The sequence below is a fragment of the Emys orbicularis genome, chromosome 11 (genome assembly GCF_028017835.1).
Source record: "Emys orbicularis isolate rEmyOrb1 chromosome 11, rEmyOrb1.hap1, whole genome shotgun sequence".
Lineage (NCBI taxonomy): Eukaryota > Metazoa > Chordata > Testudines > Emydidae > Emys > Emys orbicularis.
In genome coordinates, this window is record NC_088693.1 from 78,249,587 (window position 1) to 78,271,955 (window position 22,369).

A 22,369-nucleotide genomic window follows, 5' to 3' on the forward strand; every position below is an offset into this window, starting at 1 on the left:
CACCACATGCGGCACCAGCGGCACCGCAAGACACCTATCCGCGCAGACACGGCTACCATAAATCTCTGATCAACAGTGCCGGGACACACCAATACCCAAAGTGGAGCACCCACAGGGACAGCACTCGAAGAACAACCCATTTATTTTAAATTCAGTACTGTATCTTAGTTCAATCGTACAAAAAAAAAAAAACATAACATACTAAGGGCATTTTAAGATGCTCCAAAGCCTGTCTGCAGGGAAAAAATAAACTAAAATAAGGGCATATGACAGAAGAATCTGGCTAATTCTCAGTATATGTATTGATAGTGCATACAAGATGTTTAAGTTTTCTTTGAGCTATTAGACAGGTCCAGTTGTGCCAGAGGTGTGCCTTGCACAAATAATAGCACAGATTTATGAAAGAAATTCCTTAAAGAACATTTATTTGTAACTTATACAAGCCAAAATTTAGATATATACTAGCACAGAGGTTTTAAACCTGTGATCCGCAGACCCCTGGCAGTCCACAGACTATGTCTAAAGGGTCCACAGAAGGCTGTCGTTACCACAGAACAGTGGTTTTCAACCTGGGCTCTGCAGGCTATGTCTAAGATTTCCAAAGGAGTCTGCACCTGCATTCGAAATTTTTTTAGCGGTCCGCAAATGAAAAAAAGGTTGAAAACCACTGTAAAAGCAGATCTGTTACATGTTAACTTTAAATCCACTATATAAATCCATGGTACACCCACACCTTGAATAATGTGTGCAGTTCTGGTCAATTGGAAAAAACACAGAGAAGGCTAGAAAAACAAGTAAAGCTATTGAACAGCTTCCATATGAAGAGAGAGTAAGAAGACTGGGACTGTTCAGCTTGGAAAAGAGAACTCAGGGAGGATATGACAGAGATCTATAAAATCCTGAATGGTGTGGAGAAAGTGAATAGGGGAGTGTTAGTTATCTATTCACGTAACACAAGAACCAGGGGCCGTCCAATGAAATTAATAGGCAGAAGGTTTAAAATAAACATAAGAAAATATTTCTTCACACAACACACAGTCGGCCTGTGGAGCTCGTTGCTAGGGGATCTTGTGAAGGCCACAACCATAACTGGGTTCAAAAAATAATTAGATAAGTTCATGGAGGACGGGTCCATCCAAGGCAATTTGCCAAGAAGGCTGGGACGCAACCCACTGGTCTGGGTGTCCCTAAACCTCTGACTGCTACAAACTGGGATAGGACAACAGGGCGTGGATCACTCGATAAATTGCCCTGTTCGGTTCACTCCATCTGAAACATCTAGCACCAGCCCCCACTGAAAGACAAAATACTGGTCTGGGTGGGCTATTAGTCTGACCTAGTATAGCCATTTTTATGTTCTTAACAGTAAAATTTACCATGTACAAGAAACAACAAAAGAATTTTCAAAAGGAGTATCACACCCATTCATATAATCAAGTTGTAACCAAGATCTCAAGTACTGATGGATTCCACCACTGCCTTTAGGGGCATGCCATGATGCCAGAACACATTTTCCCCCTGTTTTAAATATATTTGTAAGAGAGTGTAACACTTCAATATCAGCACTTCTTAAAATAGATATTTAAAGTTGAAATTCTCTCCCATTTAAATCCATGATTTCATGTCTTATTCGTAACAGTTCTCTTCCCCTTCCTGCTTATAGCATCCTTCTTTGTAACTGTGACAACCATTACCCCTTCTCTAAACAGCCTCTCTCCCTCACTCTCCAAAGAAATGGACAACACAGCCTTTTTGCTGATTAATTTCCTCATGTGTAAAATGGGCATAATATCTGCCTACAAAGGTTGGCATCAGGCTTAATTAGGTAACATTTCTGAGTGCTTTGAGCACATAAAAGCACACTACAAAAACTCAACAATACTATTAAACTAGTTATTTGACAAGGAATGACATTACATGCATTTTGGTGCGACCATCGGTCTTTTAAACCAATGCTGGCTTTTATTTCCCAAGTCGTCAGAGAACAACTGGTTTGTACTTCACTGGGTCTCACATTTCCCAAAACTGACAGTATGTTTCCCCTATGCATCTCTTGGGACTTCTGTCTAAGAAAAAGTTTCCAAAAGCAACTGCTAATGACAGAGTTCCTTGATTACTTCCTGTAATACTCTGAGTAATTTTCATCACATCCTGCTAGTTTTAAAATTACGAACATCAAGTACTAAGGTCACTTGTTTCTTTCAGTGATAGACAAAGTAAAATAATTATTTAGCAATTCCAATTTTGCCTGACAGATGGTATTCAATGCTCTCCGGTTAATAGCCTTTTCTTTCTTTTGTCTCCCATGTCTTTTATAATTTCCTTTGCATACATCCTCATCAAATATTTCCTTCTACTGTCATGTGGGTCCTTTCTGGACTAGCTGTGAGTGCTGGGACCCATTGGGAAACTAGGCATCTCCCCTTTCCGAATGGTATAAAGCTCCCATTCCATTTCTAGCCATGCAAGAATGTGAGATACTGGTTTTTACAGTCCTGACATTTTTAGCATAAAAAACATGCCACTAATACAGTACTGAACACTGGGCCCATTCCGGGCCTCAGGTAAGTGTAATTCTGATGGTGGGGAGGCAAGTGCCACATTTGAGGGGAGAAAGAGGACATATGTTTCAAGTAACACAGGGATTTAGAATGCCAAAGTGGGCAGGTAAAGCAATCAAATATGCATTATAAATTCATTGATCCACCTCCAAATACGTTTTTTTATATTATATAAATAGCATCTGAAATTTGTTTTTGTTTCATTTCCTTACCTTCTGCTTTATGAAGCTCCAGTGCCAGTTGATTCTTTGCCTCATTTTCCTCATTTAGACACTCCATAAGATCATGGTGCTGACTAACCACTTGGGCAGTTTCCTGATTTCTGCGGCTGAATTCTTCCTCAAAGTGAGCATGAATTTCATGTGTTTTCTCCAACTAAAAAAAAAAAAAAAAAAAAAGGTACATCACAACATACAATGCTAAACATATGAACTGAAATGATAATCTGAACCCTTATAAAAAGAGAACTTATTTTGATTTTTGTAATATTTATCTATCAAGTGCTTCTGCCAATTACAAAGCAGCTTGTAGCTTAATTGCTACATATTCCTAACATGTTTTATTATAGGACTTTGTTTTAATGTATTAATAGCCAACTAAGTGTTTTGAAGCAGTAATAATAAAAATACCGTATATACTCGTTCATAAGCCGAATTTTTTTAGTAAAAAAGGGAAGCACAAGAGAAGGGGGTCGGCTTATGAACGGGTATAGAGAGGGAGAGGTGGGTCACAGCCCCTCCCCCCAACAGAGGCAGCACGGAGAGGCAGCACAGCCAGCAAAGCCGGAAGGGAAGAGGCGGGGCCAAAGTCTCTCCACTTCGGGCCATGCTGCTCTCCCCCCAGCCTCCAAAGCAGCTGCAGCTCTAGGGCTGGCAGGCTGCAGCCATGCCGCTCAGCCCCACCCCCAAGAGCAGACCGTGGCCACGCCACTGGAGCAGGCTGCGGCCGCGCCGCCCAGCCTAGCCCGCTGGAGCAGGCTGCGGCCGCGCTGCCCAGCCTGCTGGAGCAGCTCCTGCCGCGCTGCCCAGCCTGCTGGAGCAGCTCCTGCCCGGCCAGACACATCCTCCCCTGGCCCTCCCCAGATAAGGTGGGAAGGGATAGGATGGGGAGAGTGTGGGGGTCCTGGGCTAGGGGTGGGGTCATGTGGGGGGTGATCACAGGGGTTACTCCCCTGACTCCCAGCTTCTCCCCCCCCCAAAAAAACATTTCCCCACCAGTTGCTGTCCCAGCCCGTCAGGGTAAGCAGCTGGCACGCCGGGACACTTTGTTTAAATAGGTTTACCTCCATGCCTGCGGACGCTCGAGGTAAACAAACCATCTCGGCCCACCAGCGGCTTATCCTGATGGCCCAGGAGCCAAAGTTTGCTGACCCCTGAATTATAGGGTCAGCTTATGAACGGGTTATAAAAATTTTCCATTTTTACTTATCCATCTTGGGTGGGTCGGCTTAAAAAAAGAACCGGCTTATGATCAAGTATATACGGTAGGTCTTTTCAAACAACCACCTCACCGCATAATGCATGACTTTAAAAATGGGTTTTATGGCTCAATCTCACTGAAGTCAAAGGTAATTTTGCTACTGGCTCCCAGTGGAGTCAAAAGTTTCTCTTTAGAGTTACAGAGATTCACAATATTGTGAAACACATGATGGATCTTTCTCCTTGCAGTGCTTAACTCAATTCCAAGTTCTCAGTTTGCCATCGCTGAAACATCTACAGGTTTCGTCATTCAGCTATGTACTAGTTTTCATTGTAAAAGTCTTCCACCCCATTTTACAGTATGTAAGCCATGCAAAGTATATTTGCAAGTATGTGGGGTTAGGATCCTTCATTATTGCCCTTTACCCCTTTCCTAAGAAGCCTCTGTCATGACAGTTTTCCTCAGTAGAAGTGGCCCCCTCCAGGGTCAGTCATCACTGTTTTGTGTAGGAAGATCGCTTCAGAGGGGTCTGAAAGCCCTCCTCCGCCCTTTGCTTCACTACAGGCAACCTGAAAATCCTAATTCTGCTCTCCAACAAGGAAGCTGAATACATATCTATTAAACTGGTGGGTAAAGTTCCAGTTTAAACCTTGCCATGACAACAAACATCTTGTTTCATTATTACAAGCACCCCATAAAATACAGATGGCATGTAATCTAATTCAGGTCCAAAATACAGCAGAACCTCAGAATAACGAACACCTCAGGAATGGAGGTTGTTCGTAACTCTAAACAAAACATAATGGTTGATTTTTCAAAGGTTTACAACTGAACACTGACTTAATACAGCTTTGGAACTTTACTATGCAGAAGAAAAACGCATCTTAATTTAAATGAAGCAAGCACAGAAACTGTTTCTTTACCCTGTCAAATCTTTTTTTTTTAAACTTTCTCTTTATTTTTTTAGTTTATGTTTAACACAATATTGTTCTGTACAGTGCTTTTTTTTTTTTTTTTTTTTTTGTGTGTGTGTGTGTCTCCGCTGCCTGATTGCATACTTCCGGTTCCAAATGGGGTGTGTTGTTGACCAGTCAGTTCATAACTTTGGTGTTAGTAACTCTGAGGTTCTACTGCACATATTAACAGACATTACCAGAACAGTTCTCATAGGTAATGAGGGCAGAACCTTCAATGCAGCAAGTAGGAAGATGTGTACAGATTTCTTATTGGAAATGTGAGCTGTGTACATAGCTTTTCATGCACTTCCCCAAGAACCCAATCCTACAAAATGCTGAATGCCCTAATGCCCAAGGGTCTCAGCATATCACAGGATTAGACCCCAATTGTTTATGCCAATATGTAGCTAAAGGCTGAGATCTAGTTTTACTTGTTTAGTTGATTCTGTAACCAGCTCTAGAAGTTTCTCCACAGCAGTGCGCAAACGGCGACAAATTTTCAGGATCATCTCTTCATTCTCAAATGCCAGGTCTTGGCTTGCAAAAACACTCTCACATAAGTGTTGGCTCAGCTCAGACCCTTCATCGGTCACTGCAGACACCTGGTTGTGTTCTGTTAGAGTTTCATCCAGCAGGTCACCTACCAAAAAAATAAAATGAATTAGAAAAAACTATTACAAAAAATTATTCCAGAAACAGCTACTCGTTACACAACTGACTGACATGATCATATGCAAATGTAACAGTGACACTGCTTGGGACTGAGTGATGTTTACCGTATATACTCGTTCATTAGCCCGTTCGTGTATAAGCCGACCCCCCAAGGCGGAGAAGTAAAAATAGCAAAAACTGTATGACCCTTTCATAAGCCGACCCTATATTTCAGGGGCTGGAAAACTTTGGCTCCCAGCCCGTCAGGGTAAGCCGCTGGCGGGTCGGGACGTTTTGTTTACCAGGAGCGTTCACAGGTACGGAGCCCCTCAGCTCCCAGTGGCCGCAGTTTGCCGTTCCCAGCCAATGGGAGCTGCGGGAAGTGGCATGCTACTTCCCGCAGCTCCCATTGGCTGGGAATGGCGAACCGCGGCCACAGGGAGCTGAGGGGCTCCATGCCTGCAGACACTCCAGGTAAACAAAACGACCATGTATTAGATATTCAATTCAATGATTCCATAGAGTTTAAAATCATCAAATTTTGGTGTAGACCCATTTATAAGCCGATCCCTGCTCTTTGATGTGTCACTTTTTTACCAAAAATATTCAGCTTATGAACCAGTATATACGGTAATTAATGGAAAACATCTCAACATAAAGACGTTCTTTAATACTTAAAAACTGACATACCTCTTCATCAGATTTGGACATATTTTTGAAGCTATGAAACTACTTTGAGATGTTTGAAGAGAATAGTTACACCTAGATGAATGTTGCCCAGTTAGATATGACAAATCTTTTAAGATATAACAGGAGCCCCTGTGGCCTGCACATAGTTGCTACAAAGTCCAAGACCTCCCCAGCCTTTCATTATTCCAGTTCAGGCTCACAATGCTATGATAGAGAAAGGGCACATTATAATGGTTTTGATGAACACACAATGGAACTATCTTTGCATCAGTACAGCATTTTCATGGTCAAGAGGATTACAGCAAGAGGATTAAAGCAGGATATTGACAGTATCAGAACTCTGGAAAACCCCATTGGGTGGACGTGGAGAACACTGTAATATAAAATATCCATGCAGACAGCCTTGCTGTATGATATGACATTAACAGTATCTTAAAAAAATAACTATGCCCAGACTGACACTCACTTTTTTCTAGGTCATGCTTCTCTCTGGCTTTGAAATGCTGTATGAATCCCACTTCTTCCATTATGCTGCGGCTTTCTCTAGAATCTCCAGATGCTAGACTGTCATCGAGACAGAGACCAACTTTCTTACAGATAAGGTCTTCTGTGGCGATAGTGGCCTTTACCATTTCCACAAATAATTTCAAAACTTGCTGATAAGATTCCTGAAGTTTTTTCCTAGAACAGAAATACCATACAGTGCAAAGTACAGGATATTTCAGCTAGAAGAGGTACTTAAATATTGATAACACTTTAAAAATTCAAAACCTCTCTGCAGGTTTGAGAGATTCTGTGACACAGCATGTTATCAATATTTAAATGCCTCTTCTAGTAAGGATGCCACTTTGCAGCTATTTTCACTACTAAATTCCCCGAACGAATGAAGGATTAATTGTTAAATTAGACGTTGTTGATTAGACCTTGAGACCTTGTCTCTTCATTGCTCTATCACAGGGGTCGGCAACCTTTCAGAAGCGGTGTGCCGAGTCTTCATTTTTTCACTCTAATTTAAGGTTTCGCGTGCCAGTAATAAATGTTAACATTTTTAGAAGGTCTCTTTCTATAAGTCTATAATATATAACTAAACTATTGTTGTATGTAAAGTAAATAGGTTTTTAAAATGTTTAAGAAGCTTCATTTAAAATTAAATTAAAATGCAGAGCCCCCCAGACCGGTGGCGAGGACCCGGGCAGTGTGAGTGCCACTGAAAATCAGCTCGCGTGCCGCCTTTGGCACATGTGCCATAGGTTGCCTACCCCTACTCTATCAGAATCCCAAACAATTGCTGTCTCCCAATAACAAAAACATCTGTAAAATATTGATTTGTTATTACAAGCTTCTTATACCATTCATATATATTAGATAAGTATTGCAAATTAATTGAAGGTTTCATGCCATCATTTTTAACTGAACAGTTATGTATGAATGAAGGCAGGAGACATCTGGATGTTTGCTAAGCTTCTCCACACAAAAGAACATTACAACTATGATGAAAATTCTTTCCATAAAGTAATGGCAATAATTTGAGTTCTCACTAGTGTGTAGTATTGAAGCCTATCCTGCGTAATAATTCTTTAGCTCTGGAAAATACATGCCAATCAAATCCAGGTCCTCTTCTGCTCTCTGTCCTGTCCCCAGAGTTCTGCCCCAGTTACTTTTAATTCTCACTCTGAGGAGCTCATCTGCTCCCACAATTTCAGCTACCATGTCGATGCAGATGACTGACATCTACCTCTTCCCTCCTGATCTCCCATCCACACTGAAATATTATATTTCCAAACGTGGTCTCCTGGATGGACCACTGCCCTCTCTCACACAGTGAAAAATTAACAGGCCGCCTTCCTCCTCTCTCCATCACTGTCCCCAGCTTACAGCACAGAGCTTGTGAGCCTGTAGTACTCAGCCCTCTCCTGAACCACATTCAGTTTTAAGTAAATTCTTGCTTTTTACTCTACGCTCTTAAAAATCATGCTTTCCTTCTCCATCCTTGGTCACCCTTGACTGATGAACCCTTCTCATGACTGGCCTTCGTGATGCCTAACTTAATTCTAACCTCTGAAGAAATGAGATTGCAAAAATTAACTTCATTCTTACAACGCTGGCCACTTTCCCCAGCCTTCAAACTGCTCCAATGGCTTCCCCTTGTTTTCCATATTATATTCAAGCTTCTCATCTTTATGGCATGGCACGATTCCACTTTTGCCTCTCCCATTTCTTCCTACTCCCAATTCTGCTTTCTATACTTCAACATGTCCACTTCCTGAAAATCTTTTTGTATCTTTATCCCACTCTCGTCTTTGCACCTTCCATTCAATTCCATTCCATGCACCTGGATCTCCTTTCCTTTGTTTTTGCACCAACTGATCTCCCTCTCCTCACTCAGAAAAAAAAACCTTGCATACACACCACACTACTAATACTCCTGGGGGAATTCTGCGCCACTGTGCGTGTGCAGAATTCATGTCCCCCACAGATTTCTTTGCTTCCCCACAGAAAAATGACTTTCTGACAAGGAAGCAAAGGGAACCTGCAAGAGCAGTTACGCACCACTCCCTACCTGCGCAGGTACATCATTTCAAGCACCCAGAGCAGCTGGCAGACAGGTAAATCACCGCAGGGGAGGGGACACCCCAGGCAGTGGCTCCTACTCTGAGTCAGGATATCAGCTGCTAGTCCCAGCTGGGCTGGAGGCAGGAGTGGACAAGACTTCCTCTTCTCCTGCAAGGAGTAGCTGGGGCTGTGCCAGACCCACCCCCAGAAACCTCTCCCAGCTGCAGGAAACTCAGCATCCTCCCCTGCTTCCTGCCCCCATCACTCCTCAGCTGCAGGGGGGGGGTGTGTCACTGTACGCCCAACCCCCGTGCATCTGGACCTCCCATACCCAGGCACCCCCGCAAAGCCTCATCCCATACCACCAGAACCTCCCTACCCCTCCATACCCAAACCCCACCCCACTGAAGCTCAACCCCTACATCTGGACCCCACCCCCATGCACTATACAGAGTTTTTCCAAAGTTTGCCTACCATGAGATAAAGACTACACATTACTCTTATTCCAATCATCAATATGATTTCTTCACTACAATGTCTACTTTCAATAACTACTCAGTTCCAATTGTTTCCTAAAGAGATTCTAATGTACCCAGAGGTAAACTGAAAACAGAAAGAAAGAATCTACCCTGCTCTTCCATCTGATCCCAAAAAAGCCTTCACCTTTCTTTTCAAACTCTGAGCTAATTTGTATACCTATTTCAGATAATAAACAGATACCACAGTTAGTGAAGTGGGTATCAGAATGGTAATGTTCATTTTCAAGGTGTCCTAGATTTTTAGCATGTAAAGTAAAGACTAACAGTAACTTGGATATGCTTCAAAGATAGCGAAAACATCGTCACCTTCCTATACATTTAATTTGGCTTAGTTACTTTTTCGTTTACAGAAGAAAAGAAAAAAACAGATATACGACATTGAACACTATATATCCCAAAATGAACTAACCTTTCATTCTGGGACAGTTCGATATCAGATCTCAACATAGCTACCAGATACTCTCCTTCTTGATTTTCTCTGTCTCGTCGCTGTAGCAGGGTCTCTAGCTCAGAGTTAGTCTCCTCCAACTTATGATTTAAAGCCTCCACTTTCTTTTCCAGCTGTGGGAAATGGAACAACAAGGCAAGGGATAAAAGGCCAGTCATTTTTACCAAACTACTAGAGCTTTATTCAGTTATCTTATTATGAAATCTCATCTACAATACAGAGAAATCACAAACAGCTCTGGAGACCGCATTCCATTTATAATGGATTCTAATACCACAAGAGTTGGAGGACATGAGAAAGACTAAAACAGAACGGCGGTTAAAATTGTTTTTCTCTCTTTCTAGTATAGTTTTGTTTAAAGTCGCTGTTCAATCTGCATTCATAGTCTCAGCACATTCAAGTAATGCTGGCAAGTTATATAAGCTCTTAATGACACTTCAATTTGTTTTGCATTAACTTTCTCCATTCATGTCTGAAGGATAGAAAGCAGTGCTCTGGCAGAATTTTCTACAGTGCAGCACACAAACTTCAACGGTGAATTGACTCAATAAGATCACATCCCAACCAACGTTTCTCCATCCTTTATCCCAATAAACCTTTTTTGTCCAGAAAACATCCTTTATTCTCTGCTCTCATTTTTGTGTTGACTTCAATATGCTGCTCTTTTAAAAGCAAATAGTGCTTTAACTGCCGGCAGCTATAGCACATTTACATCAAGAACGTTACACCTGATCACCCGAACAAACCATTACTATGGCAACAATTTTTGCCTCAACACAAAGCAAGTATTTAACTATACTCCTTCTTTGAAGAGGGAAAAGGAGAGACCAGGGTAAAAAGCATTCCATTTCCCTGCCAATTTTCTGCCGTTATTCATTAAACACTGTATGAAGAGCACAAAATAATGTGCTCTTCTTGAAGTTACTATTACCAATTTCCAGTTTTTCTACTAAACAGAAAATGAAGTTTCACTGAGGAATAGTTTTGATGTAACAATTCTACATTTTGAGCATTTGCATTGAATATTGGCCAACAACATTAAAATAAACTCTGGGATTCTCCTGAATTGTTAGAAGGGAGCACCACAACTAAACTGGTACTTTACTCCCTTTCATTTCCAACCTTGACAACTCACCTTCACTTTTAATTTATTCTAAGTACGAAAAACAGCTAACTTTAATTCATTTGCTGTTTCTAAATGTCCTGCTTAAGGGCTAGTCTACACTGGCAACACTAAAGCGCTGCCATGGCAGCACTTTAACATGGTTTGTGTCGTCAGGGCAGAGCGCTGGAAGAGAGCTCTCCCAGTGCTGGGGCACTGTTTACCCTGGCACATTACAGCGCTGAAACTTGCTGCAGTCAGGGGGGTGTTTTTTCACACCCCTGAGCGAGAAAGTTGCAGCGCTGTAAAGTGCCAGTGTAGACAAGCCCTAAGACACACAGCCTTTACAGTCTGTCACTGTCCATCCTAAAGCCTGGAAGGAATCTTGATTCTACCAAGATTTCTGTTCTGCAAGAGCTTTCCAAACAAGCTAAATTAGGCCTTGTCTACACTGGCAATTACTACGCAGTAAAGCAGCCTTCTCCGGTGTAACTCCTGAGGTGTACACACTGCCAAGCCACTTAGTGTACAGAAACTCCTCAGTTGCAGCGTTGCAAAAAAAGCACCTCCACGAGCGTCGTAAGCCTTAAAGAGCAGAGGCTCCAGCGCTGTATTGGCAGTGTAAACAAATTACAGTGCAGAAAGCAATCAATTGGCCTCCTGACGTGTCCCATAATCCCTCAAGTGGCCACTCTGCTCATTGTTTTGAACTTGGCTGCCCTGGAGACATGCGCCCCTCCCTTTCAAAGCTCTGACAGCCCTTGCATGCTGTGCCAGTCTGCTCTGGGACACAAAGCAAACCATTAATGTGGAATGCTCCTGCTGTTGAACACAGAGGCAGGCATGTGTGCGTGCATGCAGAGAGAGCATGAGTGAGTGTGTGCCTGTGTGTGAGTGAGAGAGAGACAGACAGACAGACAAGATAGCTGGAGAGGGAGACAAGGGCTGATGTCAGGGTTTTCCCCTCCCAAGTGCCGGGTTTACAATGGCGCCAGTGGCGCCATGGAGTCAGGCCCATGCTCATAAGGGGCCCCGACCTGCTCTGCTTGCACTGCTCCCCCCGCCCACCACTTGCTCCTCTCAGCCTGCCCGCCGGCTGGCCGAGGGCTTCTCTCCGCCCCCTGGCCCCACCCCCCTGCTCCTCTCTGCCCACTGGCCGGACCCCAATGCACCTCCAGCTCCAGGCAGTCTCTGCTTCCCACCACCTGTGGGGCCCCACCTGTCTCCCTGGAGCTGAGCCGCCTGGGACTTGTGCAGAAGCCCGGCCAGTCTCAGTCAGGTGGGGGCAGGGGGAACAGTGGGGGGGGCTTGGCTGGGCCCCTCCAGGCAAGTGCGTCTTCAGGGAGCTGGCCGGGCAGGCCCTGGCTGATTGTGCCATTCCCGACGGGCCGGAGCGATTTCCCACCCCGGGACCAGCCCTGGCTCCGCTGCCATCTCAGCCCAGCAAACACAGTCACCTCCCAGCAGATCAGGTGAGTGTGGCCGGGAGGCAGAACATGGAAGAGTGGGCCTCTGGGGGAGGTGGGGGGGTGTTTGTGGGGGGAAATGGGCTGTGAGGGGGCAGGGAAAATGTGTGTTGGGGCACTAGAGAGTGGTGGTTCTGTGGCGGGCGCTGGGCAGTTGTGGTGGGGCTGTGAACGGGGGTGCTAGGGAGGAGTGGTGTTGTGCAGGGCGCTGGGCAGTTGTGGGGTGGGGCAGGGCTCTGGCCATAGGGAGTCGGGACGGGGTGTTGGGCAGGGGGGTAAGGGGGCTGTGTGGCACGGCATGAGCCCGCCCCCAAGGGGAAGGGGCACGCTGGCAGCACAGGGCCGGGTGGACCACTGTGCGTCTGGCAACTGCTGGTTTGTAAAGAGTAGCCTCGCACTGGGCTGGGCGGAGAGGGGCCGCCCCTGCCACGCCCCATTGCCTCTGGCTGGCCCCTCGCTCTGGGCACTGATCTCCCCCTGCCACGCCCCATTGCCTCTGGCTGGCCCCTCGCTCTGGGCACTGATCCCCCCCGCCACGCCCCATTGCCTCTGGCTGGCCCCTTGCTCTGGGCACTGATCTCCCCATGCCATGCACCATTGCCTCTGGCTGGCCCCTTGCTCTGGGCACTGATCTCCCCCTGCCATGCCCCATTGCCTCTGGCTGGCCCCTTGCTCTGGGCACTGATCTCCCCATGCCATGCACCATTGCCTCCATGGGGGCCCATAAATATGTTTGGCACTGGGCCCACAAAAGATTAATCCGACCCTGCCCCTTCCCCAGGACTGGTTGCTTCCTGACGCTGTCTGAACTTTCAAGACAGCATGCTGACATACTCTCTGACCTCCAAAACACACTGTCTCTCCCCACCCACCCACACTCTCTTTCTCTCTCTCCCTGTCACACTCTCCCCTCCAGTTGAAAAGCAGCTGGCAATGTAGTAGGATGCCCATGGAACAATGGGATTGGGAAACCTGCATCATGTGACACTGTGCCTGCCCCTGAGGCACTGCAAACCTTTCCCAAAGCACCCTGCGGCCAGTTGCACAGTGGGATAGCTACCACAATGCACTGCTCTCTTTGCTGATGAAAGAGCTGCTAATGTGGATGCGCTCCACTGTCACAAGGAGCACAGTGTGGACACGCAACAGCGCTTTAATTCCAGCACTTTAATAAAAGTGGTATAACTTGTTGCGCAGAAACTTGCCAGTGTAGATATACCCTTAGATTAATCACTCTCATTCTTGGATCCATCTTTCCGTGCAACTAGCAAAACTTTCATAGAATCATAGAATATCAGGGTTGAAAGGGACCTCAGGAGGTCATCTAGTCCAACCCCCTGCTCAAAGCAGGACCAATCCCCAACTAAATCCCCAAATGGCCCCCTCAAGGATTGAACTCACAACCCTGGGTTTAGCAGGTCAATGCTCAAACCACTGAGCTATCCCTCCCGCCCTTTACATAACTTTAGAATTTTAGAGCAGCTAGCGTCTCCTCATCCCCGTGAACAGGTGGTTCACTCCACCATGGAGGATGGAAGACTCATGTCTCTAGTGTTAGCAGTGAAAAAGGAACTAGTTAGAGGACATGCATCTAACCGGAACTTCTGCATCAGTCATGAAGTCAGCTAAAAGCTGACCAACTGAAGTTTTCTTAAGGCTGTTAGGTAAGAAATATTGACTAGAAAAGGAGCATTATTTTGTATGTCATGATAGGGGGTCCTCATGCACCGAGGGGGTTAATTTTATCTGTTTTAAATCTCTCTAAGTACTGATCTTTTACATAACCCTCTCCCTTTTCATTTTTGTCTTTCAGTATCATTAACAGAACTGCCTTCAAGGCAGGACACTTTGCAATATGAATGTAACTTGCAAGATTTTCTTTATACAAATTTGTTATACCACAAAACATCCATGCTGATATAAGAACATAGGATTGAAAGGGACCTCCCTAGGTCATCTAGTCCAGCCTTTTGCTATCATAGGCAGCCACAGCATACAATCCCTTTCACACATTTATCAAATTCCACCTTAAAACCCAATTAGGATTCTTGCCTCTACTACTCTTCTTGGGAGGCTGTTCCACAACCTCACTCTTTTGATGGTTAGAAAACGTCTAATTTCCAGACTACATTTACTCATGGACAGTTTTGATAGTTTTCCAATTTATGGAGAATGAATGTGTCTTAAACTTTAACAAAAGATTGAAACCAATTATTACAATATGGGGATGGAGGGGCCTAGTATGATTTACAGTATTAAAATTAGTTAAACTGTTTTGATGTAAAACAAGGCACCTTGTAATTGCATAAAATTTTCAAGAAATAATTTTCAATTTTGTTTCAAGAAAGTCACAAATGTAGCTTATTTTTTATCTAATACTACTAACATTAATACTTGTGCATTACAAAAAAGTTACTATGTAGGAGAATCATTGTTCAGTTTCTGTAACCAAGAGAGGACTATGAAGAGGCGGTTTATAGTAGTGTTTTTAGATATCAAAACATCAGCCTTGATACCCCCTTCATTGTCCCTCACAGGTGTGTCTGCACCTTCTTTCATGCTGCCCCTGATGCCTCAAATTTCTTTGCCAAGCCATCTTCCTTGACACAGCCAAACCCCTCCTAAACCTTACCCATCTCACCTGCAAGAAACAAAGGGCAGGACAGGTAAGCAATCAAACACACAGAATCATCAATATATGCACATGCCTTAAGAGTAATTATTGTCACCCTTGTCCATCCGTTCCTCTCCCTTGTCTCATACCCTAACTTCAACACAGGGATCATGTCATTGTTTGTTTTTGTGACATATCTAGTACATTTTTCTCAATACCAGAAAATTAAATTATATCATCTCAGGAGAATGGAATAATCACTGAAAGTAACTGGATAGGTTCCCTCCTTTAGCAGCCACAACCATGCTGCATCACAACTTTTTCTCCACCCACTGAGATACAATGCTATCCTCATAACACACTAGCTAACAGAAGAAGCCAACAATGCCTCAAAAACTAGTTAATATAAACCGATGACTGCACCAAAGTGGTATCCTCTGCACAAATACATCTTAATAGGGAAAGGGGGAGGAGAGGAAAGCTATGTTCAAACAGGACACAAGGAAAGTGCAATTAAAATCTAAGCCTCAGTATTTTCACATACCTGGATGATTATATTTGTCTTTTCCTGTAGCTGTACTGATAACTCCTCTTTCTCCTTTTCGTAATGCGCTTGTGCCTTTTCTGTCTCTTGTATCAACACCTGCTCCTTGCTGCGCCAGGCAGTCTTCCTTTCAGCTTCAAATTCCTCCTGCATTAAAAAAAAAAAAAGTTTTAAAAAAAGATTCCCAGGCCAACCAACCAAAAACAATTTGCAGAAATCTAACTAAAAATTACCAAGAAGTGTGGCACTTTAGAGAATATCTACGTAGATGAAGGGACTATCTGGAAATGTCAAAAAAAATTCCTACACGGTTTTCAATAAACTCACATAACATATTCTCACCAGCACCGATACTTTATCAAGTTCTCTGTTAAGATCTGAGATATGGTGACAGCATAAAAACTAGTGCATCTCTGGGGGCATCGAACATGGGCATCGAACATGGGGGCATCGAAGCACCCACATGGGGGCATCGAAGCACCCACATGTAGAGCAGTACTGTTCCTTGGCATAGCATTTGAATGAACAACACTGTTCCTCACAACTGTTCATTAGAGATTATTGTTCCCAAAATATAGTATTTCCCAGGAAGACTATAAAAGTATCAGAAATGCTTATCTGGTATAGCTATCAATATCAGACATAGTGCTTTCTAGAGAGAATATTGGGTATGACAACAACAACATTATAGTTACACTGGGAGATTTACCCATATGCTTGTAAGAGTAGCATTTGGGAGAACTCATTAATTCAAAGGATCCAATAGAAGCAAGTGCAGAGAAGTATCTTTTGAAACAACTAAAAATTATACGGAGATAATGTACTTAAAAATTCCACTAACTCTCTTCAACCCAACAGTCTTAATATTCAAACCCAAGGAACAATATTGGTAAGTGATGCTTAAATTGAAGTACATTTGAAAGTGCTTAATCACATCTTGAATTTCTAAAGACATTTCTGGAGGCAGCCACCTTGGTACAAAATATCCTACCAATGACACTGTATTAAAGGAGGAGTTACTTACTCTGTACGGGTTTCAGAGTAGCAGCCGTGTTAGTCTGTATCCGCAAAAAGAACAGGAGTACTTGTGGCACCTTAGAGACTAACAAATTTATTAGAGCATAAGCTTTCATGGGCTACAGCCCACTTCTTCGGATGTGCCACAAGTACTCCTGTTCTTTTTACTCTGTACGGTAACTGAAGTTCTTTGAGACGTTTGTCCCTATGGGTGCTCTACTTCAGTTGTGCACGTGCCCCATACACCTTTGATCAGAGACTTCTGGTAGCAATGCCAGTTCAGTCCACACAAACGCCCTAGTTATCTTCATGCCCCATGATAAGGGTATGTAAGGGCAGCATCAGACAACCAAATTCAGTTCCTTCTCTAACTCAGAGTCCCACAAAGGAAGACTCCAAAGCAGAAGGGAAGGATGGCACCTAGTGGGCACCCATAGGGACAAATATCTCAAAAAATTCCCGTTACTGTAAAGGGTAAGGAAGTCCTCCTCCTCCTCCTTCAAGTAACGTCCCTATATCGGTGCTCCACTTCAGGTGACTCCTGAGCAGTACCCTGTAAAGGAGGTGGATGTTTTGGAGCCAGATCTAAGACTGACTGGAGACTAACAATGACAAGGTGGAATCTTGCTCTAGAGGCATGTATAGAATGTAATGTTTAGAAAAAGGTGTGAACCAAAGCCCACGTGGCAGCTTTGCTTATTTCTCCAATGGGAACATTCTTTAATGGGATTATGGAAATAGACTGATCAAGTGGAGTGAGATATCATAGAATATCAGGAAGCTGAATGTCCTAGTTGATGTGGAAGTCTGAGGTTACCTTGGGCAAAAGTGGAAGTGTGACCAGAGAGATACCTTTTCTTTAATAAATGTGGTGTACAAAGAATCAGCTATCAAAGCCCACTAACTCACCAGTTCTCCTAGTGGAGGTAATAGCCACTAAGATTGCAGTCTTCACAAACAAGTGTGGAAGGGAACATTTAGCCAGTGGTTCAAGGGGAAGCCTCATTAGAGAATTGAGAACCAGGTATAAGTCTCTCTCCGGTGTATGTTGTTTGACATGAGGAATAAGATCTGATAATCCTTTGATGAATCATGAAGTAATGAGGTGAGTAAAGACTAAAAAACCCTTGACTGAGGAATGGAAAAATTGCAATAGCCACTAGATGAAATTTAATGGAACTCCAAGAGAGGGCCCCAGTTCTTCATACCCAAAAGGTAATCTAATATATCAGACAGATAATATTTCAACAAGAGACAGGTACCTTTGGAACCTCTTCCTCTTCTGCAGGTGTTTTTCTAGTTGACTCATTTCTACTATTGAGCAAAACTTCTTGCAATTCTTTTGAACAGGAGATCTCTACCCATAAGATCCATCTATATGCCAAGCCTTGAGACGCAGAGCTGTCAAGTTGGGGTGAAGACCTTCCACCGAGTCCTGGGTTAGTAGGTCAGGTATTATTGGTAATCAAAGTGCAGGGCAAGAGGAGGGGCAAATCAGGTATGGGAACCATATCTGACTAGGCTAAATTGGTGCAATTAGGATGACTCTGGTTCTGTCCTGCTTGATCTTGTTTAGGATTCTGAGGAGCAATGGCATCAGAGAATAGGCAGATAGGAGGTTTCTGGACCACAAAATGAGAAAGGCACCTCCCAGAGAATGACAACTAACACACCCTCCTGAGCAGAGTATTCAGCATTTTCTGTTCGGGAATGTGGCGAAGAGATCTAATTCTGGAGAACCCCAGGTAAGAAACATCAAGGGGTTAAAGGTCCCATTTGTTATCATGGCAGAAGTGTCTGCTCAAGTGGTTGACAATGGTGTTCTGGAAGCCTGGTATGTATGTGACAGAATTGAAGATTTGATGGGCTATGCACTAGTTCCACAGATTTACTGTTTCTGTACAAAAGGAGGAGGATCTTGCTCCTCCCTGGTGATTTATATTGTACATGCCGGCCATGCTGTCTTTATCCTCATTTATCACAATCATAGGTAGAAAATGTCTGCAGTCAGATCTGACCACTCTGAGCTCCAGTAGGCTGATGTGGAGAATGGATTCTTGAGTTGCACATTTTCCATGAATGGTATGACTTTGAAGACAAGCTCTCCACCCTATATGAGACGTGCCAGTCACTATAGTTGTAGTTGGAGATGGAGAAGCGAATGGAACTCCAGTGCATACCGTGACAGGTTGGACCCCTTGGGAAGCCACCTGCTATGCTGAGATACCACTGAGTGTACCTGTTCTGCCAGCATGGACCCTCTTTAACCTGTCTTGCTGAGCCAGGCTCTTAAAACCTCCTCTAACACACACACAGCGGAAGGGCCACACCCAGCTGCAGATCAGCTCTGGTAAGACTCAGTTTAAGGGACTTGTTTCAGCACATCCCTCGGCCCACGACGCTTCCCGCAGCCCCCATTGGCCTGGGACGGTGAACAGCGGCCAGTGGGAGCCGCGATTGGCTGAACCTGCGGACGCGGCAGGGAAACAAACCGGCCCAGTCTCCCAAAACTAAGGAAACTAACAAAAACTAAAAGTAAAAACTACTCCCTAAAGGCAAACCTAGCTAAACAAGTGAGCACAAGTTGATCCATTTCAGGCTGAGACATCTGAGAAAAAAAAACTTAGGGAAAAGAACCTAATGGCGGCCATACTGGTTCAGCCCAATGGTCCATCTAGCTCAGTACCCTGTCTTCCCACAGTGGTCAGTGGCAGGTGCTTCAGAGGGAATGAACAGAACACACAATCATCGAGTGATCCAACCCGTCGTCCACTCGCAGCTTCTACCAGTCAGAGGCTAGGAACACCCTGAGCATGGGGTTGCATCCCTGACCACCTTGGCTATTAGCCATTGATGGAGCTATCCTCCATTACCTTATCTAATTCTTTTTTTAATCCAGTTATACTTCTGGCCTTCACAACATCCCCTGACAATGAGTTCCACAGCTTAACTGTGAACTGTGTGAAGTATTTCCTTTTGTTTCCTTTAAAGCTGCTGTCTATTAATTTCTTTGGGTGACCCCTTGTTCATGTGTATGTGAAGGGGTAAATAACACTTCCTTATTCACTTTCTCCACACCATTCATGATTTTATAGACCTCTATCATATCTCCTCTTAGTCATCTTTTTTCCAAGCTGAATAGTCCCAGTCTTTTTAATCTCTCTTCATATGGAAGCTGTTACATACTCCTAATCATTTTTGTTGCCCTTTTCTGTACCTTTTCCATTTCTAATATATCTTTCTTAAGATGGCTTGACCAGGACTTTATGCAGTATTCAAGGTGTGCGTGGATCATGAATTTATGCAGCAACATTATGATGTTTACTCTTTTATTATCTATCCCTATTCTAATGGTTCCTAACATTGTTAAGCTTTTTTGACTGCCGCTGCTCTTTGAGCAGATGTTTTTAGAGAACTATCCACAGTGACTCCAAGATCTCTTTCTTGAGTGGTAACAGCTAATTTAGACCCCCATTATTCTGCTGGGATTATGTTTTCCAGTGAGCATTATTTCATCTGCCACTTTGCTGCCCAGTCACCCAGTTTTGTGAGATCCCTTTGTCACTTTTCGCAATCTGCTTTTGACTTAACTATCTTGAGTAATTTTGTATTGTCTGCAAACTTTGCCACCTCATTGTTTACCCCTTTTTCCAGATCATTTATGAATATGTTGAACCGCATTTGTCCCAGTACAGACCCCTGGGGGACACCATTATTTACCTCTCTCTATTCTGAAAACTGACCATTTATTCTTATCCTTTGTTTCCTACCTATTAACCAGTTACTGATCTATGAGAGGACCTGACCTCTTATTCCATGACTGATTAGTTCGTTTAAGAGCCTTTGGTGAGGAACATTGTCAAAGGCTTTCTAAAAGTCCAAGTACACTATATTCACTGGATCACCCTTGTCTACACATTTACTGATCCCCTTCAAAGAACTCTAGTAGATTGGTGAGGCGTGATTTCCCTTTACAAAAACCAGGCTGACTCTTCCCGAAAAAATGGTGCTCATCCGTCTGCTAATTCTGTTCTTTACTATAGTTTCAATCAATCTGCCTCATACTAAAGTTAGGCTTACCGGCCTGTAATTGCCAGGATCACCTCTGGAGGCTTTTTAAAAAATTGGCATCACATTAGCTACCCGCCAATCATCTAGTACAGAAGCTGATTCAAGCAATAGGTTACATACCACAGCTAATAGTTCTGCAATTTCATATTTGAGTTCCTTCAGAACTCTCGGGTGAATACCATCTGGTCCTCATGACTTATTACTGTTTAGTTTATTAATTTGTTAAAAAAACTCCTCTCATGACACTTTAATCTGGGATGGTTCTTCAGATGTGTCACCTAAAAAGAATGGCTCAGGCATGGGAATCTCCCTCACATTCGACACTGCCCTAGATATGGAGCACAAGGATAGCTAGGACATATGTGCAGACTGAACAAACGCAGCTATCAAAAGACTGATCAAAGAAGCATGGGGTGCATGCACTCCTGAAGTGGAATATACATACAGAAACTACACAAAGAAGAATCTGTATTTAAGCAAGCTGAAAACTGGTTTATAACTTCTAAAATGAAGATCTCACACTGCCAGTATTACAAAGTGTGCCTCTGTCAGTGATATTCAGACCTCAGTGGTTCAGGAGCCAACTTAGCAATCAACATTACCTAAAAGAGCCACAGTAGCATGAACTCATTTTTTCATTTACTATAGTACTGTAACAGTACCACAGGGGAAATATTTTGTTTTTATATATATAAATTATTCTCACAGCAAAATGACTGACCAAGTATTATTTTATCAACTACAGTAGGTTAACAACACAGTAAATGTATCCTGACTGGTTAATAATTAAATCACACATGTCATGCGCTGCAAAGAGCCGCAGGAGATGCATTAAAAAGCCAATTGCAGCTTGCAAGCCTCAGTCTGAGTATCACTGCTCTATATCAAGCTAGTTGTCATGAAGTAGACAGAGAAGTAGTCAGAGAAGTAGAATGTACTTTCAGATCTATTTCAAAGACTTGTTCTGCTGAGAAATCAGCTTCTTTCCATCCTTCCAAATGCTAAATGGGATAAAATGTGTACAAATCTCTTTAAAAAACTGAAGTTTTCATATTAACATACACAAGCATATCGCAAATCACAACTGAAGGTAAAATATAGTCCTTAAATGCATGATCGTGTTTATGACACGTGCATTTATCTCTGAATAGATATTTTACAAAGGCCATTTCTTTTAATACCTTACTGTAAACTGAAGTGTTAAGGACAAAATGCCAGGTTTACATTATTTTTATACAGTCACTCCTCGCTTAACATTGTAGTTATATTCCTGAAAAATGCTACTTTAAGCAAAATGATATTAAGTGAATCCAATTTCCTCATAAGAATTAATGTAAATGGGGGAGGGGGGGGTTACATTAAGTGAATTTTTTTTCGCCAGACGAGACTTTTTTTTTAAATTTATATATACACATATACATACATACACACACACACACACACACACACAGTATCAGTTTTAAACAAACAATTTAATACTCTACACAGCAATGATGATTGTGTAGCTTGGTTGAGGTTGTGGAGTCAGAGGGTGGGATTTTTCCCAGGGAATGCCTTACTGATAAATGATGAACTAGCACTCGGCTGAGCCCTCAAGGGTTAACACATTGTTGTTAATGTAGCCTCATACTCTACAAAGCAGCACGAATGGAGGGAGGGGAAACAGCATGGCAGAGAGAGACAGACACACAGTGTGTGTGTGTGTGTGTGTGTGTGTGTGTGTGTGTGTGTGTGTGTG

At 43.3% G+C, this 22,369-nt stretch overlaps 1 protein-coding gene across 1 annotated transcript in view; it reads right to left on the reverse strand.

Moving 5' to 3' along the window:
* PCNT (pericentrin) overlaps window positions 1-22,369 on the reverse strand; it is a 251,434-nt gene that overhangs the window by 105,488 nt on the left and 123,577 nt on the right. The window contains exons 23-27 of the mRNA XM_065413237.1: window positions 15,544-15,690; window positions 9,779-9,930; window positions 6,744-6,958; window positions 5,368-5,576; window positions 2,774-2,936 (exon numbers count right to left, since the gene is read on the reverse strand). Coding sequence (XP_065269309.1) covers window positions 2,774-2,936; window positions 5,368-5,576; window positions 6,744-6,958; window positions 9,779-9,930; window positions 15,544-15,690 — 886 coding nt within the window. The remainder of the gene's footprint in view (window positions 1-2,773; window positions 2,937-5,367; window positions 5,577-6,743; window positions 6,959-9,778; window positions 9,931-15,543; window positions 15,691-22,369) is intronic.